The following is a 15583-nucleotide window of genomic DNA, read 5'->3' as shown; positions in this document are numbered from 1 at the left end:
ATGGGTGGAGATAAAAAGGAGCACACAGTTTGCTGGCTGCAGTGAAGAGGTGGAAAGAGTGGGTGGAAGGGCTCGCTGGAACAGGGTGGGACCCTGGGAAAGGGCAGAAAGGGCTGGGCCCATGGTTGAAGCTGCAGGCAGAAGTGTAGAATGAGGCTGAGGCTGCAGTTGGAAGGGGTGAGGAGGGTTTCCCCACTTGCTTTGGCCCAGGTCCGCAGGAAACCTTAATCCACCCCTATTTTCACAAATGGTTTATAAAAACACATCCTTCTGTCCCATATAACACTTGATGGGCAACCCTTTACTCCTGGAATTTGAATTTGTGGAATATTGTGGATGCTAAATCTTCAGTAAATTGGGAGCAGAAAGGATTGCTAGATCATCATTCTTAGATATTTACAGCAAGCATGTCAAACGTGTGTCCCGGGGGCGGCATGTGGCCAAAGCCAATATTATTGTGGCCCACGACTATACGTTTATAAAGTAGCTAAGTGCACCCGCCTGGTTACATTGTTTAACATAGACAAGGAACATGCCTGTGAAGGAGCCAGAGGTTGTGGTCATGAGAACTGGGCGCTGCTGCTGAACACACCCCTTCCCTCCCACTCCCAGCCCCAAAGCACATACCAGGTGGGCAGGGGCCAGGCGAGCAGGGGGCTCAGCGCAGCCGTGGCCAGGTACAGCACCAGCATCACTGCTGCCATCACAAGAGGAGCAAGGCTATGTCCCATGGGCGTCAGAGCCACCCTCAGCAGGTGGCTGGGGAGAGCCCAGAGGCGAGCTCTTGGGGAGAGCCCAGAGACGAGCTCTTGGGCAGTTCCCAACCCTCCTGATGTGACGCCCCCCCCAGCCCTCTCTCTCAGTCCCACTGCCTAAGGCAAAGCCTCCCCCCACCCCCAGACTCCCCCCGAGCTGAGCCCCGCACATGCCTGAGGCGAGCCTGGGCCAGCTGGTGGCATGGAGACTCCCTCGCAGAGTGCAAAGGCCTCACCTGTGGAGCTGCTATGAGTCCCTCCTGGCCAGGTACCTCACGGACTCTTCCAGACCCAAGGAAGGTTCATGAGAAATGCTATGTGCCTCAGACAGCGTGAGCCTGGGGTCACGCCTGCATGCTCTGCCCTTCCCTGACCCAGCTAGTGAGGGGTCAGGGCCCAGCTACGCCTTGGACAGGGCACCTCTCACCGCTGGCTACATGAAGTCCCCTGCAGATCTCAAAGCACTCCTCTGCCCCTCTGCCATGTGCACAGCTCTGGCTGCCCCAGAGGTTTTTCACATGAGCCAGCCTGAGCACCATGGGACTTTTTGTGAAATTCCCTAGGGGAGCCCAGCCAAGCTGAAGAAGGGCCAATGGAAAGAGGCTCAGGGATCAACACTTCCTCTAGCTTAGCTCACCTTGCCTCAAAGAGCACCTAGAAGTCCAGTCACTTGACAACCTGGTCCCCTAGGCAGTCTGCACAAACATAAGTGAGAACAGGAAGCATGTCCTGAATTAGCAAAAACTTATAACCTTGCACACTTGCTCAGATACATTTACATATACCAGTCAATCTTTTTAAATTCTGTTCCCAAAGGTAGGTTCGTGAATTCAGAGTCAGTAGTTTGTTGAGGTAAAAAATTATTAATGTAGTTTTAAGAATGCTGGTGGTATCAGGCACCTTCAACATCACATTGATCAAAAGTCAAACTTTTGACAAGGAAATTAAGAGTAAACATATATGCCCACTGCCACATCACCTAGCTTTGTGATCAATATGGCCACTGAAATTCCCGGTTGGTAAAATCATACATACAAAACTACACGTACAAAATGATGGGGGGGGTCTAACTTAATGATTACTGTTCAATGGAGAGATCTTGGAGTTATGCGAGCATGTCAAACATGTGGCCCAATCAATTTTTAAAATAATAACATTCATAAAGTATTAATTTCTCAATTAAAATTATTTTATTATATTCAAATATGACCTGAAAATTATTATATAATACACCTAAAACATAATCTATAATAAGTAAGAGAGAAGGCAACATACCACAAGATATGAGGGATGCTAACATCATTACTGTGTACAAGAACAAGGGTGACAAAAGCGATTATAACAACTATCGCGGCATCTCCCTTCTCAGTACCGTGGGGAAGCTATTTGCACGTGTTGTTCTGAAGAGGCTCAATATTCTTGCAGAGAGACTCTACCCTGAGTCTCAGTGTGGGTTCAGAGCTGAACGTCCACCACAGACATGGTTTTATGTTAGGCAACTACAAGAAAAGTGCAGAAAGCAGAACAAACATCGACCTGACCAAGGCATTTGACCTTGTCAGCAGAAAAGGTCTGTTCACGATTCTGGCTAAGATCGGCTGTCCCCCAACTCTGCTCAGCATTATTAGGGCCTTCCATGAAGGCATGAAGGGGACCGTCGTATACGACGGATCCACATCTGAACCCTTTGAGATTCCAAGTGGAGTGAAGCAGGGGTGTATGCTGGCTCCAACACTGTTCAGCATCTTCTTTGCAGTTTTGCTCAAATATGCCTTCGGAACTGCTACAGAGGGCATCTCTCTCTGCACGAGAACGGATGGCAACCTCTTCAAACTGTCAAGGCTTAGAGCGAAGACCAGGGTGCTTCCGAAGCATCTACGGGAGTTCCTTTTTGCTGACAATGCAGCTATTGCTGCTCACACTCAGCAGGAACTGCAGTCACTCATAACTCGCTTTGCGGATGCATGCATGGAATTTGGCCTCACAATCAGCTTAAAGAAGACCCAGGTGATGGGCCAAAACATGGATAACGAGCCATCTATCAGCATGCTAGACTATGAACTGGAAGTCGCCCATGAGTTCATGCACCTAGGCTCGACGATCTCAGACAACTTGTCACTTAATAGCTAAATCAACAAGCACATTGGAAAAGCCGCCACAATGTTCTCCAGGCTGACGAAGAGAGTATGGGCTAACAATAAGCTCACTGTACACACCAAGGTGCAGGTCTACACAGCCTGTGTTTTGAGCACACTGCTGTACGCCAGTGAAACACGGCCTTTGCGCTCAAAACAAGAGCAGCAGCTCAACACATTCCACATGCGCTGCCTTAGGTGCATACTCGGTATCTCATGGCATGACAAGGTCCCCAATAGCGCAGTGCTTGAGAGGGCAGGCACCGTCTCCATGTTCACCCTTCTCAAACAGAGGCATATGCGCTGGCTGGACCATGTCTCACGCATGACGGATGGCCGAATACCGAAGGACCTCCTCTTCGGTGAACTGGCGTCTGGAAAGAGGCCAAAAGGGTGACCTAAATTGCGCCACAAGGACACATGCAAGCGTGACCTCAGCGCCCTCTCTATCAGTGTGAACACCTGGCATTCGCTCGCCTCAGACAGGCATGCCTGGAAACAGGGAGTGAAGGAAGCTCTTGCTATGTATGAAACTACCTTGGTGAAAGAAGTGGAAGACAGGAGAGCCCTCAGGAAGATCCGTGCCCGTAATACCAGAGCGAAATCTGCATACTGCTGCTCACAGTGTGGAAAGGACTGCCACTCCCAGATTGGATTGCACAGCCACAGAAGACGCTGCTCGAATCAGTCCAACTGGGGCGCAAACCCATGATCCCTCAGGATCAAAGGATGCCTACTAATAAGTAATTGCGACTTTCTGATAGAAGTACATTTTCTGTGGTAAGCCTGAAAGCTATCAGTGTTTGTTTGTGTGGCCCTCAGTAGACTGAGTTTGACATGCCTGCTTTACAGCATGCTGCTTGTCACAGTGAAAGTTATGTTCACTTTCTTACTGAATTATCTACAGATTATCAGCAAGACCATTTACCGAGGTATTTATGTCGTTCCTATCACCCATCTAATCACTTAACCTAGATTACTACTTTGAAGTGTTAAGGCTAATTCTTGGGAACCTCATTGGCTTCAGTATGGTACACTTTCACACCCTGGAGGGCTCACTCCTTCCAGAGGCTGAGAAACTGACAGCATGGGCAAAAATATTGATTATTTTTAATTTAAACTGGATCTCTCTCCAATTAAATTTCTAAATTAATTCTTTAAATAAGTCTGTTTAAACTTAAATTTGATATTGACAACCTATGTTAGGACCCAAGCTTATTATGCTCTATAAAAATAATTTCAGTTAAAAGATGATAGATAGATAAGATCTGGAACCACAGTTTGCTGAAGTACTAAACCAAATTTTACAGCAATAGCCTCTTTTGAAGGGACTGAGAGAATAGCTTCTTCACTTCAGTTATCCAACAGTTCAACGACTAGTTCAGTCAGCACTGAGAAGCTAACTGGAAATATAACATGCACAAAAGCTTGTTTTCCTTATATAATCTACGAATAAAACTTAGTTGTCAGAGGCAAGAGTGCTGGAAATTCCCTAAGCATGGAGGGGACCACTGGTGCCTGACCCATGGCCCCACTCCCATGCCGTATTTTCTGCCCAATCCCAGGGTGACACAGAGAAAAAAAGTGGGAGGGCCTAGCCCACCCTTAAAAGCAATGGAGCCATGGCTCCCTCATCTCCCATGTTCTAGCTTACCCAAAAACACTCAGTTCAATTCAGTAGCCACAGTTAGTACTTCCTGTGTTTAATAAATTATTTACACCCATCCCGTCTTAAATGAGTACTTTACTTATGAGTACTCGCTAAAACAAGGGACACATATACCCACCTTTTTCACTAGATGAGTGAACTCCCCCCCCACTAATACGAGCCTTATCCCCCTCCCCGCAGACCCAACCTGCCGCATCCTGAACCCCCTGCCCTCCCTGCTGCTCCAACCCGCAGCAGCCTGAACCCCCTGCCAGCTCCATGGCTCCATCCTGCCTCAGCCTGAACCCCCCCACCCACCCACCTCCCCATGGACTGAATCTGCAGCAGTCTTAACCCCTCCCATCCACCGCATGGATCCATCCTCCCCACCAGATTTTAACCCTCCGTCCCTCTTATGGCCCCAAACTGCGCTCAGTCTTTAATCTTCTCCAACCCCCCACAGCCCAAGATTCACTTACCTTTCGAAAGCAGCACCACACGCTGCCACTCCTTTCCTGAGTTACGAGCACTTGGAACGAATCAGAGACTTTTACATGTATTTTAATGGAAATTTAGTGTCCCTCTTACAGATTTTCACCTATGAGCAGAAATTTGGGAACCAATTGTGCTCATACGGCGAAATGGAGTGTACTGCCATTTTAAATGCTAAATATAGTTTGATAAACTTTTTTGCTTATGTATCCAGCACACTTATGATAGTTTAAATTTAATAAAAAACTTTATGCACTTTTAATTAAATTGAATTTCCATCCATACAGAGCACATCCCAACTTAAAATTAGCCATCATCTAGTAAATAAAAAGTGTCAATAAACATATTGTAACACAATGAAAGATTTCAAACAATAAAAATATGAATATAAATTGAGCTGTATAACCACTTAAATAGTGTATCCTCAAGCGTGCAATATATTTAGTGTAAAGGTTATATTTAGCTGAAAAATCTGCATGTTTTAACAGCTACCAGGCAATAAGAATCAACTTTTATCAGGAAAAAGTAACAAAGGGAAAATGTAAAACTAGCTTAAAATTCAATTATTTAAATCAGGGCCTTCTGATTGCTGATTTATTGCACAATTAAAGTCAGCTATTTAAATCAAATCAGGAGAGAAATTGAGCATGTTGCTGCTTATTCTGGACTCTGCTTTGTCACAGCCATGCTAGCAGACAGCAAATCATATTTCTGGATGGTAAAAAAGTTAATGAAATAAGACCTCCTATTTTATACACTTCCATAATTATTTTCAAATCTTCTGTCAAACAGAAGTCATGTACAACACTTTCAGCAACACAACTGAGCTGAGACAAAGGTCAGGTGTGTTACCATACACAGACTGAATCTCTCTAATCTAGCACACTAGGGTCCTGACAGGATGAGAGAATTTGCCGGGCCACAGGGGGTCAATATTGTCTAGCAGCATCACCAACACTTCCACTGCTTGCTGGGCTCTTCGAAGACATTTGGGGTAAATTACACCTAAATAAAAGCACAGAACACTGAGAGTCAGGACTGGTAGCTGTAAACAAATTTTATGGGACCACAGAAAATTTAGCCACACCCAAGATAAGTGGTCATACAGCTAACTAAATCATGCTGTATTATGGGTGTTGCCATACCAGAGAGGTTCAACTTGTACTAAGTATCAGTGGACCAAATATTTGCTTAAATATAACAGAAAACAGTAAAAATAAAAGACTGACTGCTACCAAAAGCCAAGAACCATAACTTGCTGAAGTCATTTACTGCTGCTACAGTTGGAATCTAGAAATGGCATATTTAAACATTTCTTGGCACCACAAGTATACATATCATTATACATGGGAAAAATACAATCACTGTGGAAAAATATAAATGGTTTACAAGAAAAATTCCACAAGGGAGATAGTGACCACTTTGTCAGTTCAAATTCTGTAATATTTTTGCTTACGTTTTCTCCAGTCTGATAATCCCAGTGAGTTCTTCACAGACAAAGCTGGGTTCATCACTGCGCTTAATGATTAGTTTGTACAACAAAGAAATAACTATGCAAGGGTTTCGAGGCAGTGATTTGTGGGTGGAAGTGACATAAAATTCCAGTCCAACAAATAAAAATGCATCTGGAGGAGCTGCCATTTTATGGGCCAGTTCTTTTCAGGATAAGCCTGAACATCAGGAACATGACAGTACTGGTGGCCTTTTCAAGGCTGACTGATTATTAGGACTACTAATTTTTCTAAGAGGAAGAAGGGACAGTTTTCAGAAACTTTAGTACTTTTCCAAGTGCTTTTCTTCATTCATGAGTCAGTTGCATAAGCATTATTTCTACAGTACTACATGAACAAATTCAGACGTTTGTAAAAAGGTGAAACTCCATTCAAGTCAGCTGAAAATCTATAGAAACTTCAACCACAAACCAAGTAAATGCAGCCCTAACTCACTCTCCGCAAGAACTTGCAGTTAGATTAATCAATGGATGAGACAGGTAGAATGGCCAGTAGGGAAAGGTATGGGAATGTAGGAGACTTTGTCCGGCAAGAAGTCATTAGATTCCTTGTATCATATGTGTTAGTTGTGTATTTTAATTCAATGTTTACAGTAGTCCAATACCAGAAATTAACATTAAACAACTTAATCTTATGTTACATCTTCCATGCAATTTCTCTTGAAATGCTTTACAATATTAAAAATTGAGTAGACAATATATTGGCCAACTTACTGAAAAAAAGATATGTGGAGAGATACTGTGACTGAGAACCTTAATTTTTTCATCATAACGTCAATAATCAAAGAAATGAAGAGGTGTTCAGTAAACAAAGGTAAGGGGCAGGGGGACAGACTAAAGGTTTCAGTTGAAAACAAGACAATCTGTAAGAAAGGAACATTTGACCTCTAGTTCAGGAGTCCACCCCAGTTAGAAAAGTACTTGGGCACAAAGCTTTACAGTTAAACATGATCATAAAGACTTGGCTGAATTGGCGCCTGAGGAACATGAGAGATCAAATAGCTAGATAAAATTTCACAACCCATGCGATTTATCAGCAAGTTTACCTGGACCAGAAACAAAGCAGGCTTCTTCCCCGACTTAATTACAAGATAAATGAATGTTACTTCAATTCACAAGTTAGAGAATTACTTTACCCTTGACTTTCTGCTATTAAAGAACAGGGCATGAACCAACTACCTATATTGTCAATATAGGTGAAAGGTACCTTTCAAAGGTGTTTATTACCTTCACAATAGAAGTGGTCATTATGCATGTCTAAAGAGAACCCTTAAAAAGGGAACAAAATGAGCTGCAAAAGTAGGTACACTATAATCACAGAGTGAAAAATCCCATTGTATTTAAGCCTCAAATAACATTGCAAGACAAGGCTGAAATCAGTTTGAAGACCATAAAATACAACACAATGCAATATTCTAGTATGCAAGCCTCCATCAAAATTGAGCTCAGCTCTCCAGAAACTATATGCTATTTAAGGGTAGCCTCAAAACACCTGGCTTACCTGAAAGCAATATGAAATGTGGCAAGAGAGCTGGGGAAGTTGCTAATGATCTGGTAACTATCCAGGTAAACCCACTGTAACAGACTCTCTTGACCTCACTAAACTTAACCACCATATCACACACAATATTGGACATGTAGGCCGTGTCTACACATGCCCCAAACTTCGAAATGGCCATGCAAATGGCCATTTCGAAGTTTACTAATGAAGCGCTGAAATGCATATTCAGCTCTTCGTTAGCATGCGAGCGGCCGCGGCACTTCGAAATTGACGCGCCTCGCTGCCGCGCGTCTCGTTCAGACGGGGCTCCTTTTCGAAAGGACCCCGCCTACTTCGAAGTCCCCTTATTCCCATGAGCTCAATATGCATTTCAGAGCTTCATTAGTAAACTTCGAAATGGCCATTTGCGTGGCCATTTCGAAGTTTGGGGCACCTGTAGACCTAGCCATATGCTGCTTGAGAAATCAGCCTTTTTCAGAATCAGATAGAACACAGCAGCATTAATGATTGTTTTAAGAAATCCGAGACCGACTCAAGTTCACAACACTCCACCATTAGATATACTAAACTCATTCATCTCATATCACACAAGACATCCTGCCAGAGATTTTTAAGACTGCATTTTTACAATTTATCCTGTGAAGTGTTCATTATAAGACACTTTAATCGTGGGAAAGAACTCACCAACTTCAAAACCGGAATTCCATCTGAAAATTGTGTAACTAGATTTACAAGTAACACTTAATATTTAGATAACTAAAAAAAATCAGAAAAAGGATTATTTCTTCTACTCTTTCCAATTTAAGTGGAGCTATTTCACCCTATGAATTTGCTAATAAAGGAGCTGCTCCAAATCCCTTTGCAGTTTGTGGAAAGATTCCCCTAGTATTCAGTGAGCTGTGCATCAGCTGCTCAATTTCTCCCTTCCCAAAAAGGACCCTCTTTGTCATGAATGAATGCCTGTAAAGGGTTAAACCCAGAGGTCACATCTATAGGAGAAGCCTCTGTCAACAAAAGTTAGGGTCAGAAGGGATTTCCCAGCAAAATTTCTTTTGACAGATCACATCGAGACATAAAAGCAGATCGAAAGAGCAATCCTCTCTGGCAACAGAGAGCAGCCAGACTGCTCAGCCACCTCTCAACAGAATGGCTGACAAGAAGTTCTGCAAACAGGACTACCTGGTGAACTGGAAGCCCTGTCTGTGGACAAAAGGGCCCGATAGCATCTACATGGCTGTATTGGAACACTGTCGAGAGAGATGTTATATACGAAGGAGTAGAGGTATAATGCTGCTGGCAGATATGCCGGGTTTTGTGGACAAACTGTCAAAAAAAGTACATTTGCCATATAGATGCTCTGTGTTTTTTTCCCCCACACATACCCCCCGGCAAAAGCCCAGTTTTGCCAGGAAAATCACCTCTTGTACACGTGGCCAGAGAGAGTGGGTTCTCTGTTGACAAGCAACCAGGTGAGCCAATAGGAAGAAAGTTATCAGAGAGGTAGCGGAGTTAGTCTGTATCTTCTAAAACAACAAGTTCTGTGGCACCTTACAGACTAACAGATATTTTGGAACATAAGCTTTCATGGGCAAAGACCCACTTCATCAGATGCAATGGGAAGAGAGAGAGAGAATGATTTTTAAACCGATGCAGTTACCTGCCAAGGAGTCTTTCTTTTGTGTGGCCAGAGGAGAGAGAGACACAGAGATGTTTAAGCCTGAGCAGGCTTAAGGAATTCAGTAAATATTCAGGCCACAGTATGATCAGGGCATGCAGATATGTAAGTAGAAAGGAAATATTTAGTCAGACACAATCATTTTTTTTTTTTATTTTGGGTTTGGTGGGGGACTTCTCAGGCTGGCTGATGTACCACCCGCATGTACACCATAACTTTTAAACTGAATCCCAGGGAAGTTATTCTCTGTGCTTTAATTTACCCCTTCCTTTTCAGTTGCTATGTCACACCCAACAACCAAGTATGTTTTATTACATCTATCTTTTGTTTTCTTAACATAGCAGCTTTTTTTTTTCCCTTCTTTAAAAGGCAATGATTTGGTTCCTGTGTCCTCGAGAAGGGTCTGTGTACAAGCATGCCTAAAACTGAAAGGCTAGCTATCACACTGAGCTTAACTTCTTCCTCTTTGTTTCAAGCTCTCTGCTAAGGGAAGGTTAAGAGCTTGGGCTCACCCCACAGGGAGACATCCCAAGTGTGTTGTCCTGGGTGCTAAAGAAGGGTTTTCTCACTTGAGCAGTGGCAGCTGCCGCCCAGGATCAGGAAATCTGTGACCTTCGGAATCTTTTGAGTAGAAGCCTATGGAGGCAAGGTATTTTTTAGGTCTCTTGTGGGCCCCCACCTCCTGCACTTCGAGTGCCAGAGTGGAGGACAACATTGATACTCAAATAACAGCAAAGCAACAAAGATTCATATGCAATCCAATACCTTTTAAAAGTTTAAAACAAAATGCAAAAGAGGTACATGAAAATTTTGGATTTCCACAGTTTCTTTGAGAGCTTGAGTTTCATACAGTTCTACTTGTAAACAATTTCTTAAAAAATATCTAAACATCAGGGAATACTAATACTTGTTTGTCAAAGAAATGTGGGGCAGAGTAAATGAAAACAGTAGTTCTCCAACATTGCACAACAGACTCTTAGGGCTTGAAGACCAAAACAGAAGACTTCATCATTACAACAATTATTTACTCAGCTGTTTGATTAGGTTTGTTCAACTCAAACAAAACGGCCTTGTGTAACACTGCTTTGATTTTAAAAAACAAGATAGAATAGTTAATACATATAAACAATCCAAAAAAAAAAAGTGAACAAATATTCCCTCCACATGAGAATTTTAGTTCTTCTAAACTATTGTTACTTCCACAGTAACAGTGGTATTTTTGCCTCCCTGCTTTATACCAACATCCACATGGGGTAACTATAACAAATTCCTCATTTTTTCCCCATAACCAGTGATAAACACAGACACTTCCTAAATCAACTTCTTAAAATTTACCCTGACACTAGTCTCTTGGAGCCAAAGTATCTCTATGTGGTCAACAACAGCAAGCTACTTGAAATCAGCCAGAAGGAGAGTGATCAGCTTAGATGGTGGTAGATTTAGAAAATGGCATAGACGGTGTACTTATAAAGCTCATAGATGATACCAACATGGGAGGGGTTGTAGGTGCTTTGATAGTTAAAAAATTAAAATTATTAAAAAATATCTGGACAAACTAGAGAAAATGTCTAAGGTACACAGGATGAAGTTCAAAAATATGCAAACAACTCCAATAAGGAAGGAGCAATCAGTCTCACACAAAAATGGGACATGACTGCTTAGGCAGGAATAATGCATAAAGGAATCTGTGGGGCATAGTGGACCGCAAGCTAAATATGAGTCACCAATGTGACACTGTTGCAAAACAAAAAAAAAAAAAGCGAACATTCTGGGATAGTCATAAACAAGTCACAAGAAGTAATACTTCTGCTTTACTCTGCACTGATTAGGCTTCAATTGGAGTATTGTGTCCAGTTCTGGGCACTACATTTCAAGAAAGATGTGGGTAAATTGGAGAAGATCCAGAGAAGAGCAACAAAAATGATTAAAGGCTCTAGAACACGACTTATGAGGCAAGACTGAAAGAATAAGGTTTGCTTAGTTCGGCAAAGAGAAGACTGAGAGGGGGCATGATAGCAGCTTTCAAGTACCTAAAATGGATGTTACAAGGATGAAGGAGAAAAACTATTCTCCTTAACCTGTGAGGACAGACAAGAAGCAACAGAATTAAATTGAGGCAAGGGAGGTTAAGGTCAGACATTGGGAAAAATTCCTGTCAGGGTGGTTAAACACTGGAATAAATTGCCATGAAGGCAGGGGACTAGACCTGATGACCTCTTTAGGTCCCTTCCAGTTCTAACATTCTGGATCCCTTCTAAAAGATAACAGATCTCAGCTTTGAGGACTCAGCGGCACTTGAGCAATCAGCACTTCAGAAGAGTACATGTACAATAAAATGGGAGGTGTCAAAAAAGAATTTTTCAATGAGACTCAACGTAATTAAGATTTGCAGAACAGATATAAATTTTAGTCATATAAGTTGTCACCACCACCCCCCAAAAATAAAACAGTCTAGCAAAGTGGTTTAAAACATGTATGTAAGCTTTCAAACTGCAAGCACTGAGCTTAATGGGACTACTGAACATATCACAGTATCACGACCTTCTTATCAGTAAACTAAGGAAATGCAACCTAGATAGGGCTACTATCAGGTGGTGTGTAACTGGTTGGATAACTGCTCACAGACAGTAATTATTAATGGTACACAGTCAGGCTGGAAGAGAATAAAAAGTGGAGTTCCACAGGGGTCAGTTCTGTTCAATGTCTTCATGAATGATTTAGATAATGACATACGGCGCATGCTTATCAGGTTTGTAGATGATACCAAGTTGAGAGGGGCTTCAAGTGCTTTGGAGGATAGGGTCAGAATTCAAAAAGATCTGGACAGACTGGAGAAACAGTCTGAGGAAAATAGGATGAAGTTCAACAAGGACAAATGCAGAGCACTGGACTTAGGGAGGAACAATCAGTTTCGCCCATAAAAAATGGGAAGTGACTGCCTAGGAAGGAGCATTGCAGAAGGGATCTAGTGATTAGTAGACCTCAAGCTGAGTATGAATCAACAGAGCAACACTGTTGCGAAAAAAATCAAACATGATTCTGGGATGTACTATCAATAGTGTTGTGAGCAAGACCTGAGAAGTAAGTCTTTCACTTCACTGTGCACTGATTAGGCCTCATCTGTGTCCAGCTCTGAGCCCCACGTTTTAGGTAAGATGTGGACGAATTGGAGAGGGTCCAAAAAGACCAACTAAAATGATTAAAGGTCTAGAAAACATGACCTATGACAGAAGATTAAAAGAATTGGGTTTGTTTAGTTTGGGAAGAGATGGCTAAGCCGCTGTCAAGCACCTAAAAAGGTGTTTTCAAGAGAGAGAGAAAAATTATTCTCCTTAGCCTCTAAGGATAGGACAAGAAGCAATGAGTTTCAACCACAGCAGGGAAGGTTTAGATTGAACATTAGGAAAAACATCCTGTCAGGTTGGTTGATTACCAGTATAAATTGCCTGGGGTGGCTGTAGAATCTCCACCATTGGAGATACTTAAGAACAAGGGTAGATAAATATCTAACAGGAATGATACACATGGTGCTTGGTCCTGCTGTGAGGGCAGGGAAGTGGACTTTATGACTTCTTGAGGTCCCTTCCAGTTCTAGTATTCTATGATTCTATATATAAGGGATAACACATTTGTTTGAAAGAGGGCAAATTAAGGTGCCTAAATAGCACCATCCACACACGCTCACCTCTACCACCCTCTTTAGGATATCCAGCAAAGAATAAATGTCTTGTTCGTATTCTATTTAGTTTCAAAACAAGCACAAAGCTCCTGTCTATTCCACATGTGAACAGAAGGTGATGTGGCTCAGAAATTCACTAAGCAGTTACAGGTAAGGGAAGATGTACATGCTCAAAACCACACAGGATAAGGACCAGGACCAGTTTGGTCTGCCAGCTATCCAGCCTCAAAGATCTCCATTAGTATAGTTGTCTCAAAGCTGCATGAGGAGAAAAAAAGATATGTGCTTGCAAGAATTAATACAGCTTTTGCTCTCTCTTAGTTTTAATGTATTAGAAGTGTATGACTGGCGATTTCTTTGAAATTTCCAATTTTAAAAACACAGGCCAAATCTCAGGTCAACCTATAAACTCACAAAAGGAGCTTGAACTTCAGCTAATCCGCAGCATCGAGGTTTCCAGCTCTATATACCTACACATTCTCTACATAAACAAAGATCTGAAAGTTTAAGGATATGTACTTCAGGCGTTAGATAGGGCTGCAAGTTTAATTCAGTTGTACAGTACTTGCATAACATTAAGTGCTCAGGCACAAGCTAATTCTTAAGTTGCACTGGCCATTTAATATAATTTTTCCATCACCATTTAGAACCGCTTCAGGATGTCCCTTACCTACTGATGAATACCATTACTGAGTAGGGAAACGTCATTATAAACTCACACCAATCACACGAACTGAATCAATTTTGATCCCCGCAAATCTAATTGGGACTTCGTCCCCTTGCTTGCTGGGAAGATTTCCCATATGGCAGCCTTACCGTGTATGTTTCCTGCACACATGTGAAAATACACACTACATGGGCACACACATGGGGCTTTGAGGATCAAGGAATCCTATGGTTGTCTAAAGTGACACTATGCTTTTAAAGCACTCTGAATTCATCAGGGAAGAGTGGGTCTTAAACCGGACACAATCACCACCTAAAACATACAGGGGCTGGGCACTGGGGGCTCTTCCGAAACACACCGGCTACGCCGAAAGACAAGAATAATGCGTCTCACCCCGCACTTTGCTTCAGCTCGCTGAAGATGAGGAGGCGGGGGACAGAAACTTTAGCAAACTTTGTGTTTTGGCTACCAGCAGGGGAGCCCTTCCCATGCACCCATTCAAACAAAAGAAGCGTCTCTCTCGCTCCCAGACACACACACCCCGGGCTCTGGCCGCCCAGCTATGCCCTGGCTGCCCCACTTCCAGCCTTCCCGGGGCTCGCCCGGCCCCCCACTCACTCCGGAGGGCCCCGATGAGCAGGCTGCCGTCCTTGATCAGCTCCTTGATGAACTTGTTGGTCCTCTCCAGCTCGATCTCGTGACACTGCAGCCGCTCTCGGAAATCCGGACTGTCCAAGTAGGAGTCGCTGAACTCCAGGGTGGGCAGCCCCATGGCAGCCGCAGCCCCGCCGCCGAGGGGGCCAGGCGCGGGTGAGCGGAGAGCAGCAGCGAGGGGAACGTGCAGCCAGGCGGGGCCCGGGTCCCCTCCTCCGCCGGGGGAAGTTCGCTTCTCGCAGAAACCGGCCCGGGAGCAAAGCAGGCGGTGCTTGTGCGGTGCTGTCAGCTGCTCACATTGTCCCTCCAGGGCATGACGGGCTCCCCGGGCTGGCGCGGCTGCTGCCGCTGGGCCGCTTCCGGCAGCTCTTGCCTCTGTCTCCGGCTGCAAACTGAGCCTCCCCGGGCCCGGCCGGGGAAGCCCCTCCCACCCCCACGTGCACACACGCCGGGGAGGCGGCCCGGGGGCTGCACCGCCTGCCCACTTAGGCCCCGCTCATCCCCTCCTCCCTTGCCCAGTGGCGCCGCGGGTGCCGGACTTCGCGTCAAGGCCCGCAGAACGCGCGCCGCCGGGGGCGTGAGCGCAGACTGCTGCGCGGAGCGGGGACCACGTGGCCGGCGCGGCTCGGGCCATGCAGCAAGCGGGCGGGCGTGGGTCGGGCACTGAGAAGAGCAAGGCAGAGGGCGACGCGGCAGAGCGTTTCTCGGACGTCAAGGGGACATAGGGTGAGGGAGCTGGGGAGCCCGCCGCTCCCTTCTGTGTGGGGCTGGCAGTACGCCCTCTCCCCAGTGCCTCTGGCGCCCCCTCTCAGCTTTGGCCCCTTGGCTGTGCCAGTGGGCAAGGAACGCGATTGTTGGACTGCCCAG

General features: G+C 44.4%; 1 protein-coding gene across 2 annotated transcripts in view; it reads right to left on the bottom strand.

Moving 5' to 3' along the window:
- Positions 1-15074, bottom strand: part of ARHGAP42 (Rho GTPase activating protein 42) — a 296232-nt gene extending 281158 nt beyond the window's left edge. For both annotated transcript variants that reach the window (XM_074984495.1, XM_074984504.1), the window contains exon 1: positions 14681-15074. In XM_074984495.1, coding sequence (XP_074840596.1) covers positions 14681-14834 — 154 coding nt within the window. In that variant the 5' untranslated portion in view covers positions 14835-15074. The remainder of the gene's footprint in view (positions 1-14680) is intronic.
- Positions 15075-15583: the final 509 nt, after the last annotated feature.

This window comes from Carettochelys insculpta, chromosome 1, assembly GCF_033958435.1.
Source record: "Carettochelys insculpta isolate YL-2023 chromosome 1, ASM3395843v1, whole genome shotgun sequence".
NCBI lineage: Eukaryota > Metazoa > Chordata > Testudines > Carettochelyidae > Carettochelys > Carettochelys insculpta.
This window is presented reverse-complemented; position numbering and strand designations above follow the sequence as displayed.